General features: G+C 33.9%; 1 protein-coding gene across 5 annotated transcripts in view; it reads right to left on the reverse strand.

Moving 5' to 3' along the window:
* Positions 1 to 324: 324 nt before the first annotated feature.
* Positions 325 to 24,977, reverse strand: part of nahoda (DOMON-like domain-containing protein nahoda) — a 144,993-nt gene continuing 120,340 nt past the window's right edge. For 3 of the 5 annotated variants that reach the window (XM_072534172.1, XM_072534170.1, XM_072534168.1), the window contains 3 exons: positions 21,113 to 21,306; positions 18,589 to 18,761; positions 325 to 7,420 (listed from right to left, as the gene is read on the reverse strand). In XM_072534172.1, the coding sequence (XP_072390273.1) occupies positions 6,980 to 7,420; positions 18,589 to 18,761; positions 21,113 to 21,306 (808 nt within the window). In that variant the 3' untranslated portion in view covers positions 325 to 6,979. Of the gene's footprint in view, positions 7,421 to 11,349; positions 11,447 to 18,588; positions 18,762 to 21,112; positions 21,307 to 24,977 lie in introns of all 5 variants that reach the window. The other 2 variants (XM_072534169.1, XM_072534171.1) reach the window with 2 other exon arrangements.

Below are 24,977 nucleotides of genomic sequence, written 5' to 3' on the forward strand. Positions count from 1 at the left end.
GATGTTTAAACATCATAATATTATCAACATCATGTACAATCTTTGGTAACACATTACATTTTAAAGGGTTTTTACCCAAATATTTTGGTGGCTCAGGCATGGTAACCTGTATATTAACCTGATGATGGAACAGTTGTTCCGAAAACGTTGGTGTTTTTAATGTTGCCCTTTTAAGGGTTTTTATAAAATAAAATATACCCACATACAAAGATTAACCTCTTTTTCTTTCTTCTCTGGCAACAGACATACCACCCTTTGTTCATATTTTATATTTTTTTCACCCATTCTTACTTTCACATTTTTATTTTCAAAAAAAAACTGGTGTAAAATTTCATAGAATTTATTTATTGGGGTTAAATTTTACAAAAATACTTACAAATATTAAAAAGGATAAATTATACAAACAGAAAAACTTTAACTATAAACTTTAAAGAAAGTAACAAAATTTTGTGTATATTTAAATGTTTTAAAATAACACTAAATGTCTTCGATACTACCGTTCAACGAGAAACCTACATTTTTAGCTCTTCTTTTGCTGATAGTTACAAAATAAAAACGAATTAGTAGATAATCTATAAATCTACAAAATATTTCTCTATATGTACATGGAGTAAAGAGGTTATTTGGCTTTCTTCATATAAAAGTATTTGTATATAAGTGTATATATTATTTCCCTTATATCATACGAAAATATTTACATGATAACAGTCTGATATTGTTTTGCTATTTTATAATCAAAAGTATATAAATATAATAAGTGGCGCAAACATATATATGTATATATATATATATATATATATATATATATATATATATATATATATATATATATATATATATATATATATATAGCTTTTTTCTGTATATGAAATAAATGTTTCTAAAAGTAGTTTCAACTGGGATAATTGTAGTTTACTAGTAAATGGTAAGAGAGGACCGGGAACTGTTCCGCGCTGCAATAAATAAAGTAAAGATAGCCGTGATGATCGCCAACATCCGGAACGGATAGGCACTTTAAGAAGAAGAAGAATGGTAGCTTCTGGACATTGTCCTAATGCTGAGTTTATCACCATCATGATTATTATTCTGGCTTTACAACACTATGTGCACTAAAGGCAATTAAGTCAATGTTTCTAAAAGTACTTTCGACTAGGATAATATAGCTTCTGGGTACTGTGATAATACTCGTTTCATCAATCCAGAAACGTTTTTCTTATTTTACCAGGGACATTTTGCCCCATCCGCAATACATGTCTCACAACTTGAATTTGTATCGTCTTCTGCATATGTATACCATTCTCATTCTTCACTCCGTAAATGCTTCTCAGTACTTTTCACTCAAAACTATTTTTATTCAAATGTTTGAGCCGTATGTTGGGACCGGACATAACTATTGTTTTGTAGAGTTTTACCTTGGTATTTCTTGATATATTTAAAGAGGTACTGTTCATTGTCCATTGTTTAGATACTGTGTAATAATCCTTTTAAGTTTTTATCTTATTTATTTCATTGTTAATAACAAAGTGAGTCGACTTTTAGATATAATATGGCGTAAAGGCCTTATTTATAAATAAAACGAGTATTTCCAATGCAATATATTAAATTAAAGCAACTGCAAAAGTCTCAAACGAAGAAGTGTTAAGACGAATTCGACATGGCAGAAAGCTTATGACTGAACAAGAGTATCAAAAGGTGTACTTTATCTTTTATATTTCAATGATATCCCTGATCTGGAAAGATGTGACTAACTTTTACTGATAACAAAGCTGTATTATCAATTGGAGAAAATCATGAAGAAGTTGCAAGAAAACTGCAAACTGTAAAATACCTTTTATACTATAATGACTATACGAAAAAATCTTGAAAGTCTGATAGAAGGAGAATATGAATCGAGTGAAATAAAACAGTAGTAAGGAAGATTTTGATTTGGAAGTTCATGTCGCGTATCATATTTTTACTATAACCCAACTAAATTAAAAAGGTATCAAGAAACCAATACATTCAGCTCTTATCTATTGATCTAACCATAGCATACGACATAGTACCACTAAAAAACTGATGATTCCTAGAAAACTCTCTAATAGATAATAAAATTATTGTAGCAGACCGCCAAATCGGTGATATGAGGGCTGGAACTCAGTATCAGGTGAAGAGCTAATAACATATTAACTGATATTAATTATATTGAGGCATTTATTTTGATTTCTTTGGTTGTTTATTCAATTACAGTTTTGAATAAAATAGCAAAACTGGTGGAAACTGCATTAAAATAAATTATATACTATTCTATCATTTACTATTTACAAAACTAAGCGATAACAAGTGTATAATGTTACACTTTTGTTAAAAACTTATACATATATGGTTATGGTATTCTGTTTTACACATGTTTCCATTGGTAGGATTGATTAAAACTTTATGTATTTATCAAAAACAGATTACTAAAATACAGAAAATTGCGTCACCTTATCCCTAAAAAATAAAAGAAATAGATTATCCCTAAAATCTTAGTTAATCTTGTACTTAATTTTGAAAAAGATTAAATGATGGACCCACAAAAATGACAAAAGCAAACGCCAATGAATAATTTAAATACATAATAGCAAAATTTATCTTTATTTCGTAGAAATTGCACATTTTGCAATAGTCAAAATATGCCATATTAGTATGACGTCACGCCAGTCACATTTTTAGGTTATCTTGATTTTAAACAAACACAATTATCTACTCTTTTTTTATACAGTAGTTAAATTTAAACTCCAGACGACTGGAAAGAAATTCTTGCTAGGAACCACGCATGATGATGATAAATATAAACCATTCACGCCATTTCGTCGGCTGTATGCAATAGTGGCACAACACAAAACTGGTAATTTTTCACAACAGGGGTTTAAAGTTTGTGTGCCGATAATTTTGTCTTATTTGTTTTACTACATGGATTGGGATTTTTGAAAAAAAAAATAATTTCGGTTTATTTGGGAGAGTGTTAGGTAGCCCTTAATGAATTGTAACAGACTTTTTAAGTCAACCCTTATTTTGAGTTGTGCCACTATTGCACATCAACATTTTATCTTTCAAGACTAATTAAGGCAAAGACAAAACTGGCATTTTTTTTTATTATTACTATCAACTGAAATAAAGGTTCAATAAAGAATACTACAAGTTACGTGGAAGAGAAAATGTGTTTATTAACACAGTTGTTAATAAACACATTTAGACACATTAACACACTTTAGACAGCGATGAGTTATAAAAAAAATTGGAATGGTTTACAGTGTACCTACCACCTCTGATTAACATCACCAGAAGGCCTTTTCAAGCCCTCTGGTGATGTTAACTCAATTTTGTCAATTTTTGAGTTAAGTCACTATTGCATACAGCCGACGATTTATATTAATAAATCAAAATTGGAGCCATTTACATCGTAAAGGTGTTTTTACCTTTTCCTTTATTTGAAAAATCCCACCGATTTCTGTCGTAAATTTAGTTTAAATCTTGTAAGAATGGTCTTCTAAAAACTAAGTACTTAACTAATTTAACTAAGTTATTGCTTCATTATTGCAAAAAGCTTCATCGAAATAGTTCAAGTATGCAAAATTGTTTTGTTTAGAATCAATACCGCAACAAAACTTGGCGTAAAGTGATTTCCTACGTAAAGTATTTATGTAGATCGATATAGAACATGTGATATTTATCTATATTATCGCTTAGCTTTGTTATTAGTTACATATAAGTAGCTTATATTATCTTCCTATATTGAATATACAAACGACACTGGTTAAACTATTGTTTAGAACTTAAGACTAGAAAAGACATAAACACCTCCTTTGTCAAAATATGCGGACATTTTACAGCGGAACAGTCTATCTACAAGATAACAAATTTCCCTAAAATATTCTTTAATGTTCAAAAAATTGCTGCTCTTCATAACAAACGCATAATTTTGAAAATTATTGAAAAAACTTAAATAAAGAATTTATAAAATATGCTAAATGTTTTATAATGATACAACAACAAAATAATTTTTATAATCTCTTTTCATCAGCAGATGATAAATCATTGGTGAATTGATCTACAAAAATCGTGGTCTGAGTGAGGGTCTTTGTGAGTATATGTGAGGCGTAGGTCTTCTCGAAACGTTTCTCTACTTGTGCAGTTGCTATACAGTTACCAGTTGTATGTAATTATCTGTAGTTCATCTGTCCACGTATTGGTATCCATTCTATCATCTTTTTATCCACATGATCTGTTTTCCTTTCCAGATGACCGGCCTAATACTATTTCAATTTTGCCATCTTCCAAATGGGGTCGCAACTGAATTTCTTGATGAGATTCCACGCCATCTTACTCCCACGTTCATTCTGTTTAATGTGTCCATCCAATTTGTATGCTTTATACACTGGGTATTTCCTTATATGGTTTTTCATATTTTACCATATTTTGCTACTGCTAATTGAAGCAATGCACTGGAGGACAGCAAATAAAACGCGAAAACCTGACACTAGCTCCGAATTTTTTTAATTGAACATAATTTGGTGTATCCTATGGTTCTATATCACCTAAAAGTCTTCGACAAATACGAAATTAACACAGATTTTACACAAAAAAAGTACAAAAAATGCAGGCATGAAAGAGTTAATGTGTCTTTTTATAATTGCAACGTTTTCAAAATTATACGTTAGGATGTGAGTACAGTAACCGTTTAAAAAAATATATAACAACAAAAAAAAACGGTAAATGTTTTGTTCATTTAATATCAATTCTGTAAACATTACCTATTAGTAAATTCATTACATATATTTATGTATTTCTGGATTCACCACCGCATACCTATATACAACTTATTATACAGTCTCAATAATGTTACTGTTGTGGAAACTAACCTGGCTAGAGGTGAAGTGAGTAAGGAGCTGTGACAGGAGTACTAAGGTCCCATTCCTATAGACAGAGTAAAAAATCGAAATCTATAAACATTTGAATCAATTTACAACAAATTAATTTCAAAGATCAAAAAGGTTTCTTTTAGAGATAACTCATTTTACAAATTTTAAATAAAATGGACAATTATATACACAGTCAATTCGCTGGATCTTTGCACAAGTATGACATTATTCGCGAATTATTTTGTATATTACATCTCTTTTCTACTCACAGAAACTAAAGCGATGAACTTAATGCATAAATCCGATCCGTCAACTGCGCATATGTAATCTTTAAAACGTAAACTTCATGGTGGCAAAAGGAATAAAATAAAATTATCGTTTATTAATATAGCTCTAGAGTACAAAGATTTGAATACATACTTATATTTTGGACTATATGAAATATAATAAAGCAATTATGCCCACCGCAGTTTACTATGAGTCTAACTAAAATGAAAAATAGTTTGCATATCTAACAATAATGTACCTAATATAGATTAAATTTTTTGTATAAATATAACCATTAGAAAGATCGCCTGATATATACAATTTAGAATGAAGCGTGTCATCTACTACACGTTTTTCAACAGCATTCGGTTTCTTTATACGTATTGTCTTAGCTTTCATTTTCTTGCTTGTTGAGAAGAATGCCTGTTTTTAAAATTTTCTTGTTTGAAAATATTAATTTATTTTTCTCCAATTTGAAAGTAAATTCCTCATAAATATTCTTTATATGTTAATTTTACTGCGGGAAAGTTTTACCACATTCAAAACAGTACACTGACATATTTACGAACTACGCTAATATGTAACTATTCAAAACATCATTCATCATTGTATGCTGTGATTTTATACACGTGCAAATCAGTAGCGCACCTGGAATTTGCCTCTGGGAGGGGGTTTTGGTTGGTCACCAAAATTTTTTTATGATGTCATCTCCATTTTGAGTCCTTAAAATGTGTGAGTAACAGTGTCGGAATAGGGTCATTGGGGAAGGGGGGTTTAACCCCCAAACCCCCCCCCCCCTGGGTGCGCCACTGGTGCAAATATTATATCAAATATCAAAGTAGAATCAAAGAATATAGACGCATTATGATTATGCATCTATATTCTTTGGTAGAATATAAACCTTCGACAAGAAATCAAAAATCAAGACAAGATCTCACTAAACATTTTCAGTTGAAGGTTCGAGACATTTTGAATGTCCTCGCCTCGCACATGCGCAGTTGACGGATCGGGTTCCTGCAATTAATCGCTCCTCAACAGCATACATAGAACAAAGGCAGCCAAGGGACGATGGTCGGTGATTGATTCACCTACTGACAATTGTAAACTTTGTTTTGACAGCGTTTGTAGTGTTTATAAATTATTTTACGTGTCATTTAAGGCGGTATGTTCACGCCGCAGTTAAAATGAGTGGCATTCAAATAAACTAACGTTTCACAATTCGTTGAGTAGATGGCAGCACGTACATCATATTCTAATATTTTAATTTTCCCCCGAAATTTAATTCTCTGAACAGCGACACTGTTGCCAGCGACGCCAGGTACAGTACAGTTCGCTCTCAATCGGCAATATTCTTCAATAAAGTTGATATTATTTGTTATTTGTAGGTGAAAAATGTGACCTTTCCGGTTAAGAATTAAGGAAACTTTGTTTTGTTTTGAGGTTAGAAACAGTAAGAAATGTCCGAAAATCGTTCGCGGAGAATTTAAAGTTGGAAACTAATAACTAATCGCGCCAGTGCACAACAATAATCTTGTAACTGATCCGAAACTTGTCGAAAACTAATCAGGGACTGTCTCGGCGAACAAAACTAAATGATATAAAAGAGAAGTATAAAAACGTCAATTGTACCTAATACATATTAGCCATTTTCTAATTCTTATAACCGACGCCGACGTAAGTTTGGCTCATATGTTTTGCTTTATTTCCTATAATACGAATGATGACAATGTGCAAAATCCAGTGGATCTACTGTAAGTTACCTACAGTGTTTCGCTTTGCAATCTCTGAAATTAACTTAAAAGTCCCTTAAAGTTAGTACACCACCATATTCACTTCGGCTGATTGTTATAATCTACGTAAACTCTAACCACTTCACCTGAGTATTTTCGTTGCGAGGGCATAAAATAAAAGTCCGCCGGTTGCATATCAGGTCCTTGTCTGTTTCTGTCGTTATAATGGTTCCTGTCATATACCGTTCTCGGTAGAGAAAAAGTATTTCTGTCCATATTGGTAGGAGGATAATTGCCCATGCGCGGGCGTTGTAGGGATCGAGTATCTCCTTGAGGTGCTGCTGGAGGTACGCTAGGCGGGCGGGTTTGAGGACGTTGGATGTGGCGACTTTTGGTCGGTTTGGTTGATGTGCCGTTTGTGTTGCCGTTGGCGTGCTTTTTCTCTTCGAGGGTGACTGTTGAGGGTGTTTCGAAGGCGTCGAAAGCGTAGTTTGTGTTCGAAGAATAGTCTTTCCATGCCGAGTTAGGTATTAGGTGGTCCTGAAATTTAGAGAGACTTATTTAAACAGTTAAATAAAGATGAAGTTAAGAAGAAGTCAACAAAAAACTCAACAAACAAAATTGTTTAAGCTTGTTTAACCTAAATGCAACTATACCTTATCAATGGTCAAGTAACGTTTTTCTGTTAAAAATAACTTGACGAGAACTCTATATATTATATGTCTTTGACTTATAATTATGTTAAACACTGACAAACCTGACAGGATAAAGTTGTCTACAATATTCTAAGTCTACAGCCAATGCAATACCAAGGAGGTTGATATCGCATCATTCTCCCACACCATACTCTTCCAGATACCGTGATAAATGATGAACTCTTTTTGATCTTCTAGGAGCGCCTAAAGGAGCTTCGCCGAGAACACTTTGGAGGTCTTTCAAGAAGTAATGAATCCGATAGAGACGTATCTGCTTGAGTCTGCATGTTATGCGTGTTTGTATAATTGAATGAGTAATCATTGAGTCTCGAATGTAACTCATGTGGGTCCTCAACTAACACTGATTCTTGACCTGGTATATCTAGTACTTCTCCTTCACCTCGTCCAATTGGAGCCAGATGACGATTAGACACTTTGGTCTCCCGTCTGTCTTTCAGTTTAACAAAAGTGTAATCAGGATTTGCCTCTTCTATCCCCTTTCTTCTACAATAGGTTGGTACTTGTTTTTACGATCGGGCTTCTTCATCAAGACTTGCCCTGATTTTGTTAGCCATGACGGTATTGTATTCCCATTTGGAGATCGAACATTTCTTCATGCAGCGTACAGTAGTTGCGGTAGATTCCAATGAACGAATGGAATGTAGCACAACTGGTAGGTATTGTTCCCAAGTCTCAATAATATGCTTAATGTGATTCACATGTTATTTAAATAGCTTTTCAGGCAGTAGAATTCAACTTCTTTACTTGACCATTTCCTTGAAGATTATAAACAGTAGTTTTATTTGTGCGATTCCTCTGGAGTTAAGAAATTATTTTACTTTAGCTGATAGACATTCAGTCCCTCAATCCGAACGAATGTATGCAGGCATTCCAACCATCATGAATAAGTTATTTAAATTTTTGATTACCCTTTTGGCACTAATAACACTGCATGGAAATCTGGAATACTCATGTATTACCGTAGGAACATAACGGTTATTGGCATTCGAAGGCACTGGTCCCTTAAAGTCTATACTCGAAGGCGTGCGAAGGGATATTTGAATTTTATAAGCTTCCGAAAAAGCCCTACTTCTTAAAATACCTCGGCTCGATTTTAGAACATACTTAACAGCCACGTATCATAGTCTCGACTTCATCGAGAGAGAAAGGTAAATTCTTCGATTTTATCCAGTGAAGCATACATGTTACCCCTGTATGACAAAATGTTGTGTGAAGTGACTTGAGTTTTGATACACCTACCGTCGTAGTAGCAGCACAAGAGCAGATGAGCGATAAAGCATCCGCTGCTTGGTTGTCTTTTCCTGGTATACAATAATATAAGAATAAATGAGCCTAATTTTCTAATGCGGTGTCACGTTATTCGTATGTAGGTGTTAAGATAAATTAGGTTCTGAATAACGTCTAAAACAACAAAAAAATGGCGAAATAAAATGTAAAAGATGATAAAATTTGTGTCATATTTCACAAAAAAAAACACCTCCTAGAAATCGATCATTATCTGGAAAATAACTGACTACTACAAGTTAAATTTTCTAGTACTACTTAAGCATGCAAAATTTGATCTAGAAAAAGTGAATCATTAATTTTTAAAGGGATTTAAAAATGATACTTTTGAGCAAATATTGTGGCATACGTTTGACGCAAGCAGTAAACTTTTTGCATCTTTTTTAGCGTCCTTAAATTAATGTTTTTGGCAAAATTCAGCTTGTTCGTATAATTTTTAGAGGTTAAGTGGTATTTTCGTCTCTGACGACTGGAGTATAGTAACATAATGGAAATTCTACTGTCCAAGAGCTAAAGCTGAAGGGCAACACGACCAATAGCCCAAGATTTATAAAAGACGATGCAGGACAATTGCTCACAGACGAAAGTATTTTGAGCAACTCCTAAATACAGAAAAACCCACAACGACAGGACAACAAAGATAGTACCAGTTAGCCGAACCTGAAATACCAGGGCCCATACTAGATGAAGTAAAGTCCGCAATTTCGTCCCTTAACAACCATAAAGCCCCAGGGCCAGACGGCTTACAGGCAGAACTACTAAAAAAGAGGGGAAAAGCTCCACCTTGAGGTATATCATCTTATAAGAGAAGTCTGGGAAAGAGAAGAAATACCTAAACTCTGGCATGAAAGCCATATAGTACCTATCCACAAGAAGGGAGACAAACAAATACGTCGGAACTATAGAGGAATATCGTTAATCAATACAACGTACAAAATTATATCCATAGTACTGTCTAGAAGGCTAACTCCATACGTAGAGGAAATGATAGGCGACTACCAAAGCGGATTCAGACCGGGAAGGTCGACCATAGACCAGATATTCGTCCTACGCCAGGTGTTGAAAAAAACTGTGAATTGAACCGCGATGTACACCAAATCTTCGTGGACTTTAAACAAGCTTACGATTCTGTTAGCAGAGAAGCATTATGGGAGACCATGGTAGAAATGTGAGTACCTGGAAAGCTGCTACGATTAGCACAGGTGAGCATAGAGAACGCTTCCGCACGGATCAGAATTGGCAGCACCACGTCGGAGGAATTCCTCATTGACACCGAGCTTAGACAAGGAGATCCTCTCGTCACCCTGCTATTTAATTTTGCACTGGAACATGCGGGTAGGAAAGCTCAACCACAACTGACAAACGGATTTGCCGCCCAAGGATCAAAAATACTATTGGCGTTTGCGGATGACGTGGACACAATTGCACAATCCACCAGAGATGCAAAAGAAGTTTTCACCCTATTCGAAAACGGAGCCAAGGAAGTTGGTCTGAAAGTCGACGAGGACAAGACCAAGTACATGGTGGTTACGAAGAACCCAAGACCAAGGGTTAGACAAAACGTAACAATCAATGAATACAACTTTGAAGTCGTCAAAGAATTCAAGTACCTGGGAGCGATCATAACATCTGAAAATAAATATGAAAAGGACGTGGCAGCCAGGATCATTGCAGGAAACAGGGCATATTACTCATTAATGACCGTACTTAAATCAAAAATACTCTTAATACCAGCAAAAATAAGAGGGTACAAGACAATAATTCGTCCCACAATAACGTATGGAAGCGAGACATGGACCTTGAACCAGCGGGAAACGACAAAATTACTGGTACTGGGAAGAAAGATACTGCGGACTATCTATGGGCCTTGCAGAGAAGAGACAACAGGAGAATGGAGAAGAAGACACAATGATGAACTCCAGAAAGCATATGGAGATGAAAACATAGTACGCTACATTAAAGCAAACCCAATAAAATGGGCGGGCTACGTACTAAGATCGAGTGACAAAAGACTCCTGAACGCCACATTCTGGGAAAGGCCCGATGGCAGGTCAGTTATTCGCCAATAAAGAGATGGAAGGAGGCAGTAGCCAGTGATCTACGCAAAATGGGAATACGGTAATGGGAAATAGCTGCTCAGGACCGACAACAATGGAGGGAAATAGTAAACGCGGCCAAGACTCACATAGACTTGTAGAGCCAAATAATGATGATGAAGAACTAAAGTTATGATCTAAGTAAAGAATGGTGAGTTTACGAAAAAAACCGTCTAAAAAATTTGTCTAAAATAAAGAATAAAGTAATCACTAAAAGCCAAACTAAGCTAAAGATGATGCCCTTAAATATTGCTACAGTATATCTAAACTTACATTATTTACTACAAAAATTATTAGATTTCATCTTTTTTGTCATTATTTATTCTTAGTAAACCCTTTTAAAATTTAATAATTCAACGATTGTCTAACTCACCTTTAATAAACTGAGATCTGAGAAAACGCTACCAATGCCTATGAAAGTTGCCATTCTGGTAATTTACGGGATAGTCAAGCTGCACATTATATACCCTCTATTGCAAGCAAAAAATAGCTACGTGTCAGTTTGTTACAATAAGCAGTTTTTATAATTTTTCGCTACCATCGAAAAATTTGTTTTTATAAAAAGCGTTCAATAAATCAAGCTAGATTTAATAATAATAAACAATTAAGACCAGACGAGAGGAAAAAGGAACCATCAACGATTCTTGAAGTTAAAGATGCAGTTAAAAAATGGTCAGAAACAAATCACCTGGAATAGATAATCTCCCAGCTGAACTATATAAAAAAGGTTAAAACGACGTAAAAAAAACGACGATTAAGGCGGGTATGAAGAACATTCGAAATAGCGAATGCGACATAAGAGATAGCTCGGATTTTAGACGCAGTAGAGAAGCAAGCTCTCTAAACTCTCATTTAAAACATAAAATAAATATAATCCAAGTATATGCACCAACTGCAGACAAGGATGAAGGCACCACAGATACCTTCTATGAACAAATCGACAATGGCTTAAGGCTAACTAAAAGACAAGATATAAATATTATAATGGGCGATTTGAACGCTAAAGTAAGCCAAGGAGAAGTGGAGAATTGTGTGGGGCGATATGGACTCGGGGAAAGGAATGAACGTGGCGATAGGCTTGTCGATTTCTGGGTCAATGAGGAACTCATAATTACAAATACCTCGTTCAAACTTCCTAAATGTAGACTATATACATGGAAGTCACCAGCTGACAATAACAACAAAATAGTCAGAAATCAAATAGATTATATTATCGTCAACAGAAGATATAGAAATTCTATAATATCATCTAAAACTTATCCAGGAGCGGACATATCCTCCGATCACAACCCGGTTGTTTTGTCGCTGAGAGTGAAACTAAAGAAAGTCAACAGCCCTTGCACCAAGAAAATCATGGATACAAGACGTCTCAAACAAGACAACACATATCCGGAAACGAAATTTAAAATAAACGAGAACTTAAGGAAAGTCAAAGAAGATAATGCGGAAACTCTCACTATTGACCAAAAATGGGGAAAATTTCAACGTGCCCTTGTGTCAGTTGGAAAAGAAACCCTCAAACTACTTGGAGAAAAAACAAAACCTTGGATGACAGTAGAACTTCTTGAACTTATGGAAGAACGAAGAAAACATAAAGCAAAAGACCTGAATAAATACAAAGAAATTCAGAGAAACATTAGAAAGAAAATTCGAGAGGCAAAAGAGAGGTGGCTCTCCGACAAGTGCAAGGAAATAGAAGATCTGGATAAAAATATGATAGCTTTAATTTACACACAAAAAATCAAAGAAATGACAGGTTCTAGAAAACGTACAAGAACGAATATCCTTAAAAATGATAAAGGGGATATTATTACTGATATGAAGGAGAGATTATGTCACTGGACCAATTACATCCAACAACTATTTAATGATGAAAGAGAAGAACTGCCATTAGAAATCACCGAGGATACCGGACCACCAATATTAAGAGAATAAGTCATCTATGCCATCACAAACACAAAAGAGGGTAAAGCTACTGGATCAGATGATGTGCCAATCGAATTATTAAAACTCATCGACGAAGATGTTATTGATGTAATGGTTGAACTCTTTAATCTAATATATCAGACTGCCACAATTCCCAGACAATGGCTGCAATCGACCTTTGTAGCAATTCCTAAAAAGCCAAGTGCAACAACTTGCTCAGATCACAGAACAATAGCTTTAATGAGTCACACACTTAAAACATTTTTGAAAATAATTCACAGCAGAATTGTTAAAACTCTTGAATATGAAATTAATGACACACAATTTGGCTTTAGAAATGGTATGAGTACAAGAGATGCTTCGTTCGGCTTGAATGTGCTGGCTCAGAGATGCATGGACATGAATCAGGACATGTACTTATGTTTTGTAGACTTTGAAAAGGCATTTGATAAGGTTCAACATAAAAAGCTTATAGATATATTAAAAAGCAAAAATATTGACAGTCGTGATATGAAAATTATATCTAATTTATATTGGAATCAAACTGCCAAGGTAAGAGTTGACAACCAGTACACCCAGAATATCAAAATACAGAGAGGAGTCCGTCAGGGTTGCGTGCTGTCCCCACTACTTTTCAATGACTACAGTGAAGCGGTATTTCAAAAAGCGCTCTTAGACTCAATAAAAGGTATATCTATCAATGGAGAAGTTTTGAATAACTAACGTTTTGCAGACGATACAGTAATAATGACGGATAACAACAATGATTTACAGAACGTAATGCAACGCCTTAATGAACGCTGTCATGAATACGGACTGAACATAAATTTAAAGAAAACTAAAAGCATAATCATGACTAAATCTGCACATGCAAATATCCAATTGACTATTGAAGATACTGCAATTGAGAGTGTTAATAACTATAAATACTTAGGAACATGGATAACATCAGATGTAGACCAAACCAAAGAAATTAAAACACGCATTGAAATAGCACGTGCATCATTCATTAAACTTAAAAAGTTTCTTTGTTGTCGGGATATAAGGTTAGAACTACGCCTGAGAATGCTTCGATGTTACGTGTTCTCTACTCTTCTTTATGGCTTGGAACCGTGGACACTAAAACGAGTCCATCTGAATAAGTTGACCGCCTTTGAATTTTGGTGTTACAGAAGAATCCTACGAATATCATGGATTCAAAGAATGTCAAACGTGGAAGTAACTAGAAGGATAGGAAATGAGGCAGAAATAATATTAACTATCAAAAGACGAAAACTTGAGTACTTAGGACATGTGATGAGAGGGCAAAAATACGCATTATTACAACTTATTATGCAAAGCAAAATCCGAAGAAAGCGAAATGTGGGAAGACGAAGAATATCCTGGGTTAGGAACTTAAGGGAATGGTTTGAATGTAGTAGTGCAGAACTTTTTAGAGCGGCAGTCAACAGAGTCCGCGTAGCCATGATGATTTCCAACCTTCGATAGAAGATGGAACTTAAAGAAGCAGAAGAAGAGAAGCAAGAAGAAGAAAAACTGAACGACTGCTAGTATAACCGGTCCTCAGTAACTAGCCAACATATTTAAGTGACCAGTCAAAAAAAGGTCACTCTTTTTTGTTGGTGTTCAGAAATTGACACTAATGGTGGGGGCTCTACATGGATCCATACAAATTTCTCTAGAAAAATCGTTATGGCCGGAAAACAAAAAAAAACTATCTGTACTGATCGTGGATAACGAATACTGTGACAAAGAGAACTTTGTCACAGTTCTAATTGACTAATTAAATAAATTAAAAAAGACATGCTAGACCACCAAGAAAGTAAGGAAGTCAAATAGGGTTTTCAAGAGCTCAATCAGTTTGAAACATCAATTTGAAATGATCTGAAAAGAGGTAGAGATAATAATGTTGAAGTTGAAAGATGTATGTTGACACTTTCTCTAAATAGGTCTTGATTTCAAACTTTTTAGAGCTATAAAATTTAAATCTTGAATTATTTTTAATAATGGTAGGTACGTAAACAACAAAGCAGAAGAAATCCAGGAGTAAAAATCCTAACACGTGAACCGTCTTAACATGTAAGCACATAGTTCGATTAATAAATCAAAGCACAACTATTTTTAACTACGAACTAAAAAACATAAGCGGCAAAAAAACATAAAATTTGAAACAAGTGTGCCGGTTGAAAGCAAAGCATTTTACTAATCTTAAAATATTGATATAGATACACTTCTTTCTATGGTTGAAAACTTATTTGTAGGTTATCAATATTGTACGAGTAATTAATAACACTACCTGCGTTACAACATATACCTAAGTAAATAAATAATTTATTAAAAACGCTAGTGTACTTTTGTCTTTCGTATAAAATGCACTGAAAATGGATACCATAAAACTATGTTTAACTTTTAAACCTCTAGTTTCATTAATAGTATCACATAATTAAAGTTTTCTTTAAATATTTTGTAATATACCAGCCAATGCCAGTTAGTAGATTTTTTTATTGTCTGTACAGTTGAACGAGAATAGAAATAGGCACAAAGCGCTCAGTCACACTAGTCACAGCACACTCCCACCGTTTAATTTATTTGCGGCGCTCAGTTCACAGTAGATTGGTAACAAGGATAGCCAAGGTCAACGACGTTTTTATTTGTACACCCTTCCGTTGAAAAAAATGCACAAGCACAAGAACAAAAAAAGTCCGGACATCCAGAAGTTGAAAGATAAAACCACAAGAGAAGAGGTCAAAGAGGAGATCAACAACAAAATAAACAGCATGGTAATCACAGATATTAATCAAGAAAACATAAGTGTGGATGATATGTGGAATAAAATCAAAACTATCTATAATTCAGTGGTAGATAATAAACTTAAACCAGAAAACAATATAAAGAAACAGCCATGGATGAGACAAGAAATATTAGAGCTAATGGAATAAGGAAAAAAACACAGAAATAAGAATGAGGAAAGGTACAAAGAAATAAACAAAATCATTAAGAAAAAGATTGAAGAAGCAAAAGAATCATGGCTACAAGATCAATGCATAGAAATAGAATCCCTAGAACAGAAGCATGACACTTTTAACCTACATAAAAAGATCAAAAACTTAACGGGAGGAAACGGATCACGAAGTCATAACTTAATACTAGATGAGCACAAGAATCTGCTCTACGAAAATGAGAGAATACTTTAGAGATGAAAGCAATACATGGAAGAATTATTCAAAGAAGAGCAAGAGACAGAAGTCTGTGTTCTGGATGTTCAGAACCAGAAATAGCGCTCAGTGAAGTAACATATGCAATAAAAAGACTAAAAACCAACAAAGCACCTGGACCTGATAACATACAAGCCGAAAAATTGAAACTATTTGAAAACAACCAACTCAAACTCCTAACGAGTCTACTGAACAAAATCTATGAAACTGCAGAGTTTCCTACAGATTGGCTAGTTTCCATCTTCATCCCTCTCCCCAAAAAGGCAAATGCCACCAGATACTCTGATTACAGAATTATTAGCTTAATGAGCCATGCACTTAAAATCCTTCTTTCTGTTATTCACTCTCGCATATATAGAAAACTTGAAGAAAATATTAGCAGTGTTCAGTTTGGGTTTAGAAGCGGACTGGGAACGCGAGAGGCCCTATTTTCCATACAAGTATTGATATAAAGAGCTTGAGACGTAAATTTCGAAGTCTACGCATGCTTTATAGACTTTCAACAAAGTGCAGCATCAAAAATTATTTCAGATACTGAAAGAATCTAGTATTGATGACAAAGATTTACGCCTAATTAAAAATTTATACTTACAGCAAAGGGCAACTGTACGAGTAGACAACGAAACCTCATAAGAAATCACGATAAAACGGGGAGTACGTCCGGACTGCATTTTATCACCGACGTTGTTCAATACTTACTCGGAAATGCTTTTCAGGGAAGCGATTGATGGTTTAAGAGAAGGTATAAAAATCAGTGGTGAAATCATAAACAATTTACGATTGCGCACGATACGGTTTGATTGCTGATAATGCGGAGGATCTGCAAACATTAATAGACCGTGTAGTGGAAGCCTGTGACAGATACGGCATGAAATTAAACTGCAAGAAGATCAAAATTCTTGTAATAAGTAAAAACGACGTAATACAGCACCAATTCACAGCTAATAATGAACCCTTGAAAATAATCGACAAAATTACATATCTTGGATGCAGCCTAAGTAAGGAATGGGACCACTCACTTAATAAATTGCCGAATAATATATTTTCCAACTGAACTTCCTAAGTGTTGCAATTACGGCCTAGATTCAATTGTATTGTAAGCTCGAAGTTCAAAGTTTGTTAGTATGATAGAAGCAGTAACCTCTGTGCTGAGGTATACATTATTTGTGAGATTATAAACTGGGGATTTGAGCTCATTTGATTGAGCGCAGTCTATTGTAGAAAGTTACCTAACTAACATCTATAGTGTAATTATTAGTAGCTGTCAATAAAACCATATTTTTTACTCCACAACTTCAACGTTTTATTGTATTTATCATCGTCAATCGAGAAGAAGCGGACTAAGGGACATTACAAAACGGTTCGATCCCCATAACTACGTTCGAATCTGTCCACTTGACATGAAAAATGCTGTCTATTTGGTAGAAAAAACTGAAGGTTCGAAAGAATCTCAGTCTGAAGAGAACAAAATACTTCAAAGTACATTTATAGAAGCTCACTACTTGGAGGAGAATCATATAATTGACGATCGCATTTTGAAAATCGCAGACAATTATGAGGTGAAAGAAAAAATCTATCGGGACTCTTTAAAGTATGTTTCTGGTTTTGTTGCATACAAATTCAAGCATAAATATAGTTTAGGGAACCCTAGAAAATTGGGAGACATATGACATATGCCTGGAACCAGATTGGCTACAGACAGTCTCTAGAGGTTCTCTGTTGTACCCAAACGAAGAAGTTTTTTAACTTCAAGAAATAAATTTTTAACATTGCACATCGCATAACAATACATAATGATTATACCCATTATAGAAATTATTTACCCAAGTGTGGCGTAGCTGAACGAGTGTTTAAGTTAGTGTGCCTCAAGCTAAAAAAGGTTGGGAACCGCTGATCTAAATGATGTGGAGAAATGCGTAAGTTGTGTTAATCTGATTGTGATATTGTAAATAAATTTATTCGTTTTAAATTGTTTTTAAATTGGTCAGGGATCGTTATTTAGATTTGCATGACAATCAATTTCTGATTAGTTCTTTGAGTAGAGTTTGAATAGAGAATAACGTGAGCAGTCACTTATTTTTCTATATACCGGTATAGTATGTTTATAAAATGCATGAGGGTCTTGTGATTTCTGACTAAAAGTTTGTGCTACGTTCACGCTATGACCTTGTCTCTTCCAAATCCTTTATTTGGAGCTCAACGTAAGACAAAAATACTCTGCATGTTCTATACGTCTGTCCTTATAAATATAATTACATAAATTATTTCTGGAAGACTTGAGATTATAAAGTATATTTTAATCAATACTTTAAGATATTCTAACTAATATTTATCTAGCTTAAGTGAGTATACGTCTATATTTCTACCCACTGCTACAATTTGATCAAGCTTCCCCTTCCAAACACAAAAATAAATAGAAAAGTTACTAAACCTACTTGCCCAAACCTGAGCAGCGTTCAAAGTTCAGTTACCTTGTGATTGGCCGATGAACGACTCCTGGCCTTGTAGATCGTGCAACCAGCTTGAACAATAGCAACTATAACCAAGGCAGCTATACAGCCCAACACGATGTACAGTTTGGCTTCAGTCAAGTTGAAGAAGTTGTCCGAAGATGGTGAAGCGTCTGTTATGAGGTTTGTGGTTACTGTAACAGAAAACTATTTGTTAACGACTGAATTGTATTAGTAATATTAAATATGATAATAATATTAAGTAAAATAATATTGTCAAATTCACTAAGAAACTTTGACAAACAAATAAACTTGCTATAGTCCTTTTCCACCATATTGATAGCACATTATGTATGCAAATCCTCAACAAGTCAAAAAACCATAGGCGTCACCCTATACTTGTTTTGAAATAAATAAAAAAAATTAATATTTTAAGATGCCGTCAACAATTCATTATCTTTTAAAAAATCTTCTGTAAAATAAGTGTCCACTAATCTCACTATACCTTTTTTGTGCGTAAAAAACGTCGGTATATATGCCACACGATTATTGTTAATTATACACGGGTGATTAACGAGAGAATTCAATGTTTCACGAAATAAATTAATGTAAACAGTAATTTAAAGGTGATTATTGTTTTCTATACAAGTTATCGCCTGACACAAAAAGAATACCTTCTTTGAACGATTACCTGGAATTACTGATAAGGCTTCACTAATGATAGTTTAAGTAGTTTTTATGCCACATTACAGCTTATGCCAATAATATAAATTAGAAATTGTTTGCATCTTCCATTTAGTTTGTAGATGTACATTGTTCATGTCTTACCTACCTGTTTTAAAGGTATCTTCAGTCTAAGAGAGAAAAATATAATATTAAATGTACACGATGCACTTGTACATCAACGCCCTTTAAGTAATGTTCGTGAAATCGTTAACATGTGTTCAAATATGACAGGGGTTGGAGAAGCAACAATTTATAGATTCCTAAAAGAAAGAAAAAGAGGAACTGTTTCATCTCCCAAGAAGAGTGGAGGGAGTAAACCCTTGAAAATTGAAGAAATACATAAAAACATGATAAGACGCAGCGTCCACTCATTTTTTTTTTAACAAAGAATTTCCAACATTGGATAAAATCCAAACATTAATTAGAGAAAACGAAGAGTTACCAATCATAAGCAACAAAAAATTATGGGGACTATTGAGAGAGATGGGATTTCGTTGGCAAAAGAATAGAAGAAAATCCGTTTTAATTGAAAAAGATTACATTGTATGTTGGAGACGAGATTATCTAAGAACTGTTAAAAAGTACCGAGAAGAAGGGAAAACAATTTTTTATTTGGACGGGACTTGGCTAAATGAAGGTCATACTGTACCATATCTATGGGTTGATACAAATGTGAAAAGTTCCCGTCAGGCATTCATCCAAGGTGTATCTATTGGACTAAACAATATTCCCGTTGGAAAAGGACGCAGACTCATAATAACCCATATTGGAAACGAATACGGTTTTGTCAATGGTGGATCATTAAGTTTTGCCTCAAAATCAACCAAAGATTACCACGAGGAAATGACTGCTGACGTTTTTGAAGAATATTTTGAGCAAATGTTGGATTTAATTCCAAAAAATTCTGTCATAGTCATGGATAATGTTAGTTACCATTCAAGACTAGCAGAAAAATTGCCAACAACGGCATGGAAAAAAAGGAGAGATAATCGAATGGTTGGATAAAACGCAATTGAGTACAAGAAAAATTCGACAAAAAAGGAATTATTACCTATTGTAAGGCAACATAAAGCAGCTTATAAAAAATATATAATTGATGAAATGGCATTAAACCGTGATGTAATTATTTTACGTTTACCCCCATACCACTGTGATCTGAATCCGATAGAAAATATATGGTCTCAAGTAAAGGGTGAAGTCGGACGCAACAACAAAACTTTTAAATTAGAATTACAACAATTATTAGAACATTCCTTATCAAAAGTAACTCCAGAAAATTGGAAAAATGCTGTGAGTCATGCTCACAAGGAAGAAAATAAAATGTGGAATTTGGATAATATGACTGATGCAATGCTGGAACCGGTAATAATTAACATTGGAGTTGAAGATTTCTTAGATTCTGAAGAAAGAAGTGAATCTGAAATGGAATTTGATTAAAATAATATTCATTTTTTTACAAATCGGCCCCTGTTACGGACACAAATTATTTTATATATAACCAATAAAATAAACATCTTACATTTCTTGCAAATTCATTAGTACCTGTTAATCTCCATCACTCCGACACTGGCAACTTTATTTAGGGATTAGTAACCCTCAAAACAATTGTATTCTATTCTACTTCAACGTTTATACCTGGTGGTCATACTCAATTTAAAATTGTTTTCCTATATACTTCTGTAAACTTGTTGACAAATATCTATTTTTCATTGAGTCACCCGTATCAACAGTTTAGGGATTTGCATACATAATGTGCTATCAATATGATGGAAATGGACTATAGTGACATTTTAAAAAGATTATTAAAAATTTGACTTACTGCTTTGTGGTTCAAAAACGAGAAATTGGGGATCGAGTTTCAAGTTTCCTACTCTTCCTGAACCGACGCTTTCTTGTAAAAGCTTGTGCACCTTCTCGTCAATTTCTGAAGTATCTTCAGTTAGAAATCTTCCTTCTTCGGCTGATGGTTTTTTCAACTGGAGATTTATTGTTGCAACCAGGTTATTTTGATCACTATAAATATATTTAATATAATAAGAAAATTGTTTTAGAACGCAAGATAATAATAATTATACTATATACCAAGGTGTTAGTTTAATTGCTTTGTTATAAAATATACATAACTTTTGAAAAGTTTTATAGAACGCATTGTTGATGAACGTTAATCTTTTAGTTCACGCAGATTGTCTAGGAGACCGTTGGGAGTCAATGACGGTCAATTCTAAAGCCAATCGGAAGCTTTTGAGTTTCTCCGGCTCTGTACCTTCTTTTAATAAGTACATTTATCCACTGTGTATCATTGCAGTGTTGATGCTCGAACTATAGGTTTGTAATTTGTAAAACCGGTGCAGTGGACCGTGTGCGTCTCGAGATGTAATAGAATTTTGTGACTTATAAGTAATTGTTTTATAATAAAACTTTATTTTTCAGATATTATGGATTATGAGCACTTTTTGAAGACGTTTCGATGGGTGATGAGTATGATGATATAGAGGAATCGGGAGAAAAAGATCATGTAGAAGAAAACTTGGAGGGAAGCAATACGAAACAGGAAAATATTTTTTGAGCAAAGATAATATACTTATTCGGACTTACAATGAACATCACGAGATTCAGAAATTTACCAAGGTATATCCGAACTGATGATATCAATACAAGGCATGCTAAAGTTAGTTTGGATAAATTAGCGCCAATAAGAGATCTTCTTACCAAGTGGAACGAAAATTAGAGAAAATGTTTCTCTCATTCGCAATACGTAACCGTTGACGAAAAGTTGGGGGCTTTTAGAAGACGGTGCTCATTCCGCCAGTTCATACCAAGCAAACCCAATAGATACGGTATAAAAATATTTGTACTAGCTGATGCGAAGTTATTTTATACCAGTACCATTGAAGTATACGTTGGCAAAAACCAAGTGGGTGGTCCATACTATCTACACACTAGTACCTAGGCAGTGGCGGAACGGGCTTGTCAACATCTGTACGGATTTAAGAGAAATGTTATCATCGCCAATAGAAGGGCCAAGTGGAAGAAGGTGTTATGTATAATTTTTTTAAAAAACTTAGTTTTGTCATGCAAGAATGTTTTAAGTACCTATTTATTATAAATCGTTATTGCTTTAACTCTATCTAGCATATTAACGGCAATATACAAACGCATAAGGTGTTAAGTACAGTAAAATTATTAATAGATACTGGAATAAGGAGTCATGGGCACATAATGCCTTTTTCAATTCATAAGCTACCTAGTTTATTACACATCGCAAATGACAACACTGCTTCCTCCTTCCATCACCTGATGTCTCGAGGTCATAATAAACGTTAAGTGAAACAGAACACAACAGAAATATTCGCGTATAGATATGTAATATACTGTAGGGTACTATAAATAAGTAATATGCTATTCGCGTCATTCCTCTACTTAATTCAGTCGACTGTCGAGGAATTTTTAACATAATTTCTCTCTCTTAGAAGGTATAAAAATATGTCTCAACGCGGAAAAAGGTTGGTTGAAAAGGCGCAAGCACAATATACTTATTTAAATTATTCTTCAAATACCAGTAATGGCAGTGACATAGAAGGTGTGTATTTTTTTAATTATTATTGAAAGTAAACAAAAGTAATTATTGTACATAACGAAATTTAATTTTTAGTTGGTACTCAACCCATATTACCTGATAAAGAACAGATTTCCGATTTACCAATGACACATATGTATGCATCAAGTGGCATTGAATATATTTCCAGTAAAGGAGTGCCAAAAGGGGTGAAAATGGTGCCAAAATCCATGAATGAAGAAGATAGAGATTTGAGTTCTTCAAATATTAACATTGAAAATAAGATGGAAGGTAATTATTTTTTATTAGTGTGAAAGCATGAATTATTCAAGTCTTAATACTTAAGTTTTATTACTTTAAGTTCTAATACTGGTACTTTTAGTTGAAACTCAACAAATGTCTGATGATGATTGGGTTCTACGTTCACCTGCGTCATGTTTATTTGAATCAAGTAACAGTGAATACGTTCCAGGCGAAGAGGAATCTAGTGACGATGGTGACAGTGTAAAATTAGCAAGTGTTGGAGTAAGTAGTCGGAAAAATACTAAACAGGGAGTAAGAAATCTTGAATCAGAAGAAAATATTACAAGCGTAAGCTTAGAAGAGACCAGTTCAGTGAATAATGTTCAGACATTATCTGTAGAGGCAACAAACACCGCTGAAAATATAAACATTTTTAATGTTTACATTTCTTTTTAAAAAGAAAGGGAAACTGATAGTATTAAGAGACTTAATATATACCAAAAACTGATTACTTATGTCCTAACATAAACCCTATAATGTACTAGTTCCAGTGTTTTTAATAAAAAAATTCCAGCATTATTCACTAAAAGTGGATTATCTTGAAAACTAATTTTTGTAACTTAACACCTTCTTCCACTTGGCGCTTCAATTGGTACACCAGCGTTGATCTTGGTATAAGCTTGAAGGAAAATGGTTAAACTCTCTTTGGAAAAATAAAAGTAAATAGAAGAGAAATTCCTGCATATTTCTCTAACAATCAAGGACGACCTATTGGCTCTAGTACATTTGGGTTTGGTTCAAGAGGAACACGAGTGTCGTATAAACAAAAAAAAAACAAAAATGTTCTGTTATATTCCACTATGCACCATGAGGACGACGTGTGTATACTCAAGACAATGAGGATTCGACTAAAGGAGATCTGTCATTTGGATGAAGATATGTCAGTTCAAAGAACTCCGGGAGTAATTGGGAGGTGTGGTGACTGTGGATGGAAAAAGAATCAAAAAACGAAATATTTTTGTTTGATTTGTAAAAAGTATCTTTGTTTGGAACATGTAAATCCAATTTGCAATGACTGTAATAATATTCCGGCTTAATTTTATTATGTTTTTTTTGCCATCTCTATATTTTTTAATGATAAGCCTTAGTGAAATAATGTTTTATTTTTTTTAAGATAGTTTTTGAAGACTGATGTTATGTTTTAATTTTAAATTAATTGTAATTTGTTTAGTATAGTACATCCACTAATAATTTTCCAACATAAACATGCCTCATTCTGGTATTAAAGAGACCGCCTTTCAAATCAAGGTTGTCAGACATATTTCCTAAAATTCCTAAGGTTATATTTAAAAAATATTCTCTATTCTCTATTCGTTATTATTCAATTGCTAGTCAACGAACGACACTCTTAAAAAATGATATGAACATATTCTCAAAAAATATATCTATAAATTAATTAACTAGGTACTAATATTTCCATGGACTCTTCACTAATGAATTAAAGCAACCGTGAACGTTGTATATATTACTTATACTCTAAGTAATTTTCGAATATCGGCAACATTGTAGTCTGGAGAGAATTTGGACCTTCGATCTATCTTGACGTTGCCATGTTGGTGAATTTAGCGGTAATACTCTTATAGATATAATGATCGACTTTTAAGAAATCAGACAACTTTTAAGAATCCAAGTTCTCAAAAACGGTTACAAGAATTGTATTATTTTTTTCCAAATTTCATTGATTTTATACCTTACCTGGAAACATGAAAAATTGCAGATATATTAATATGTTATATTAAAGTTACATTCAGTAATTTTAAACTCATGCATTATTGCAACAGCGAAGCGCAAAGCGATAAATCGTAATGAACACCTGTTTGTCTGG

This window comes from Diabrotica undecimpunctata, chromosome 6, assembly GCF_040954645.1.
Source record: "Diabrotica undecimpunctata isolate CICGRU chromosome 6, icDiaUnde3, whole genome shotgun sequence".
Taxonomy (NCBI): Eukaryota; Metazoa; Arthropoda; class Insecta; order Coleoptera; family Chrysomelidae; genus Diabrotica; species Diabrotica undecimpunctata.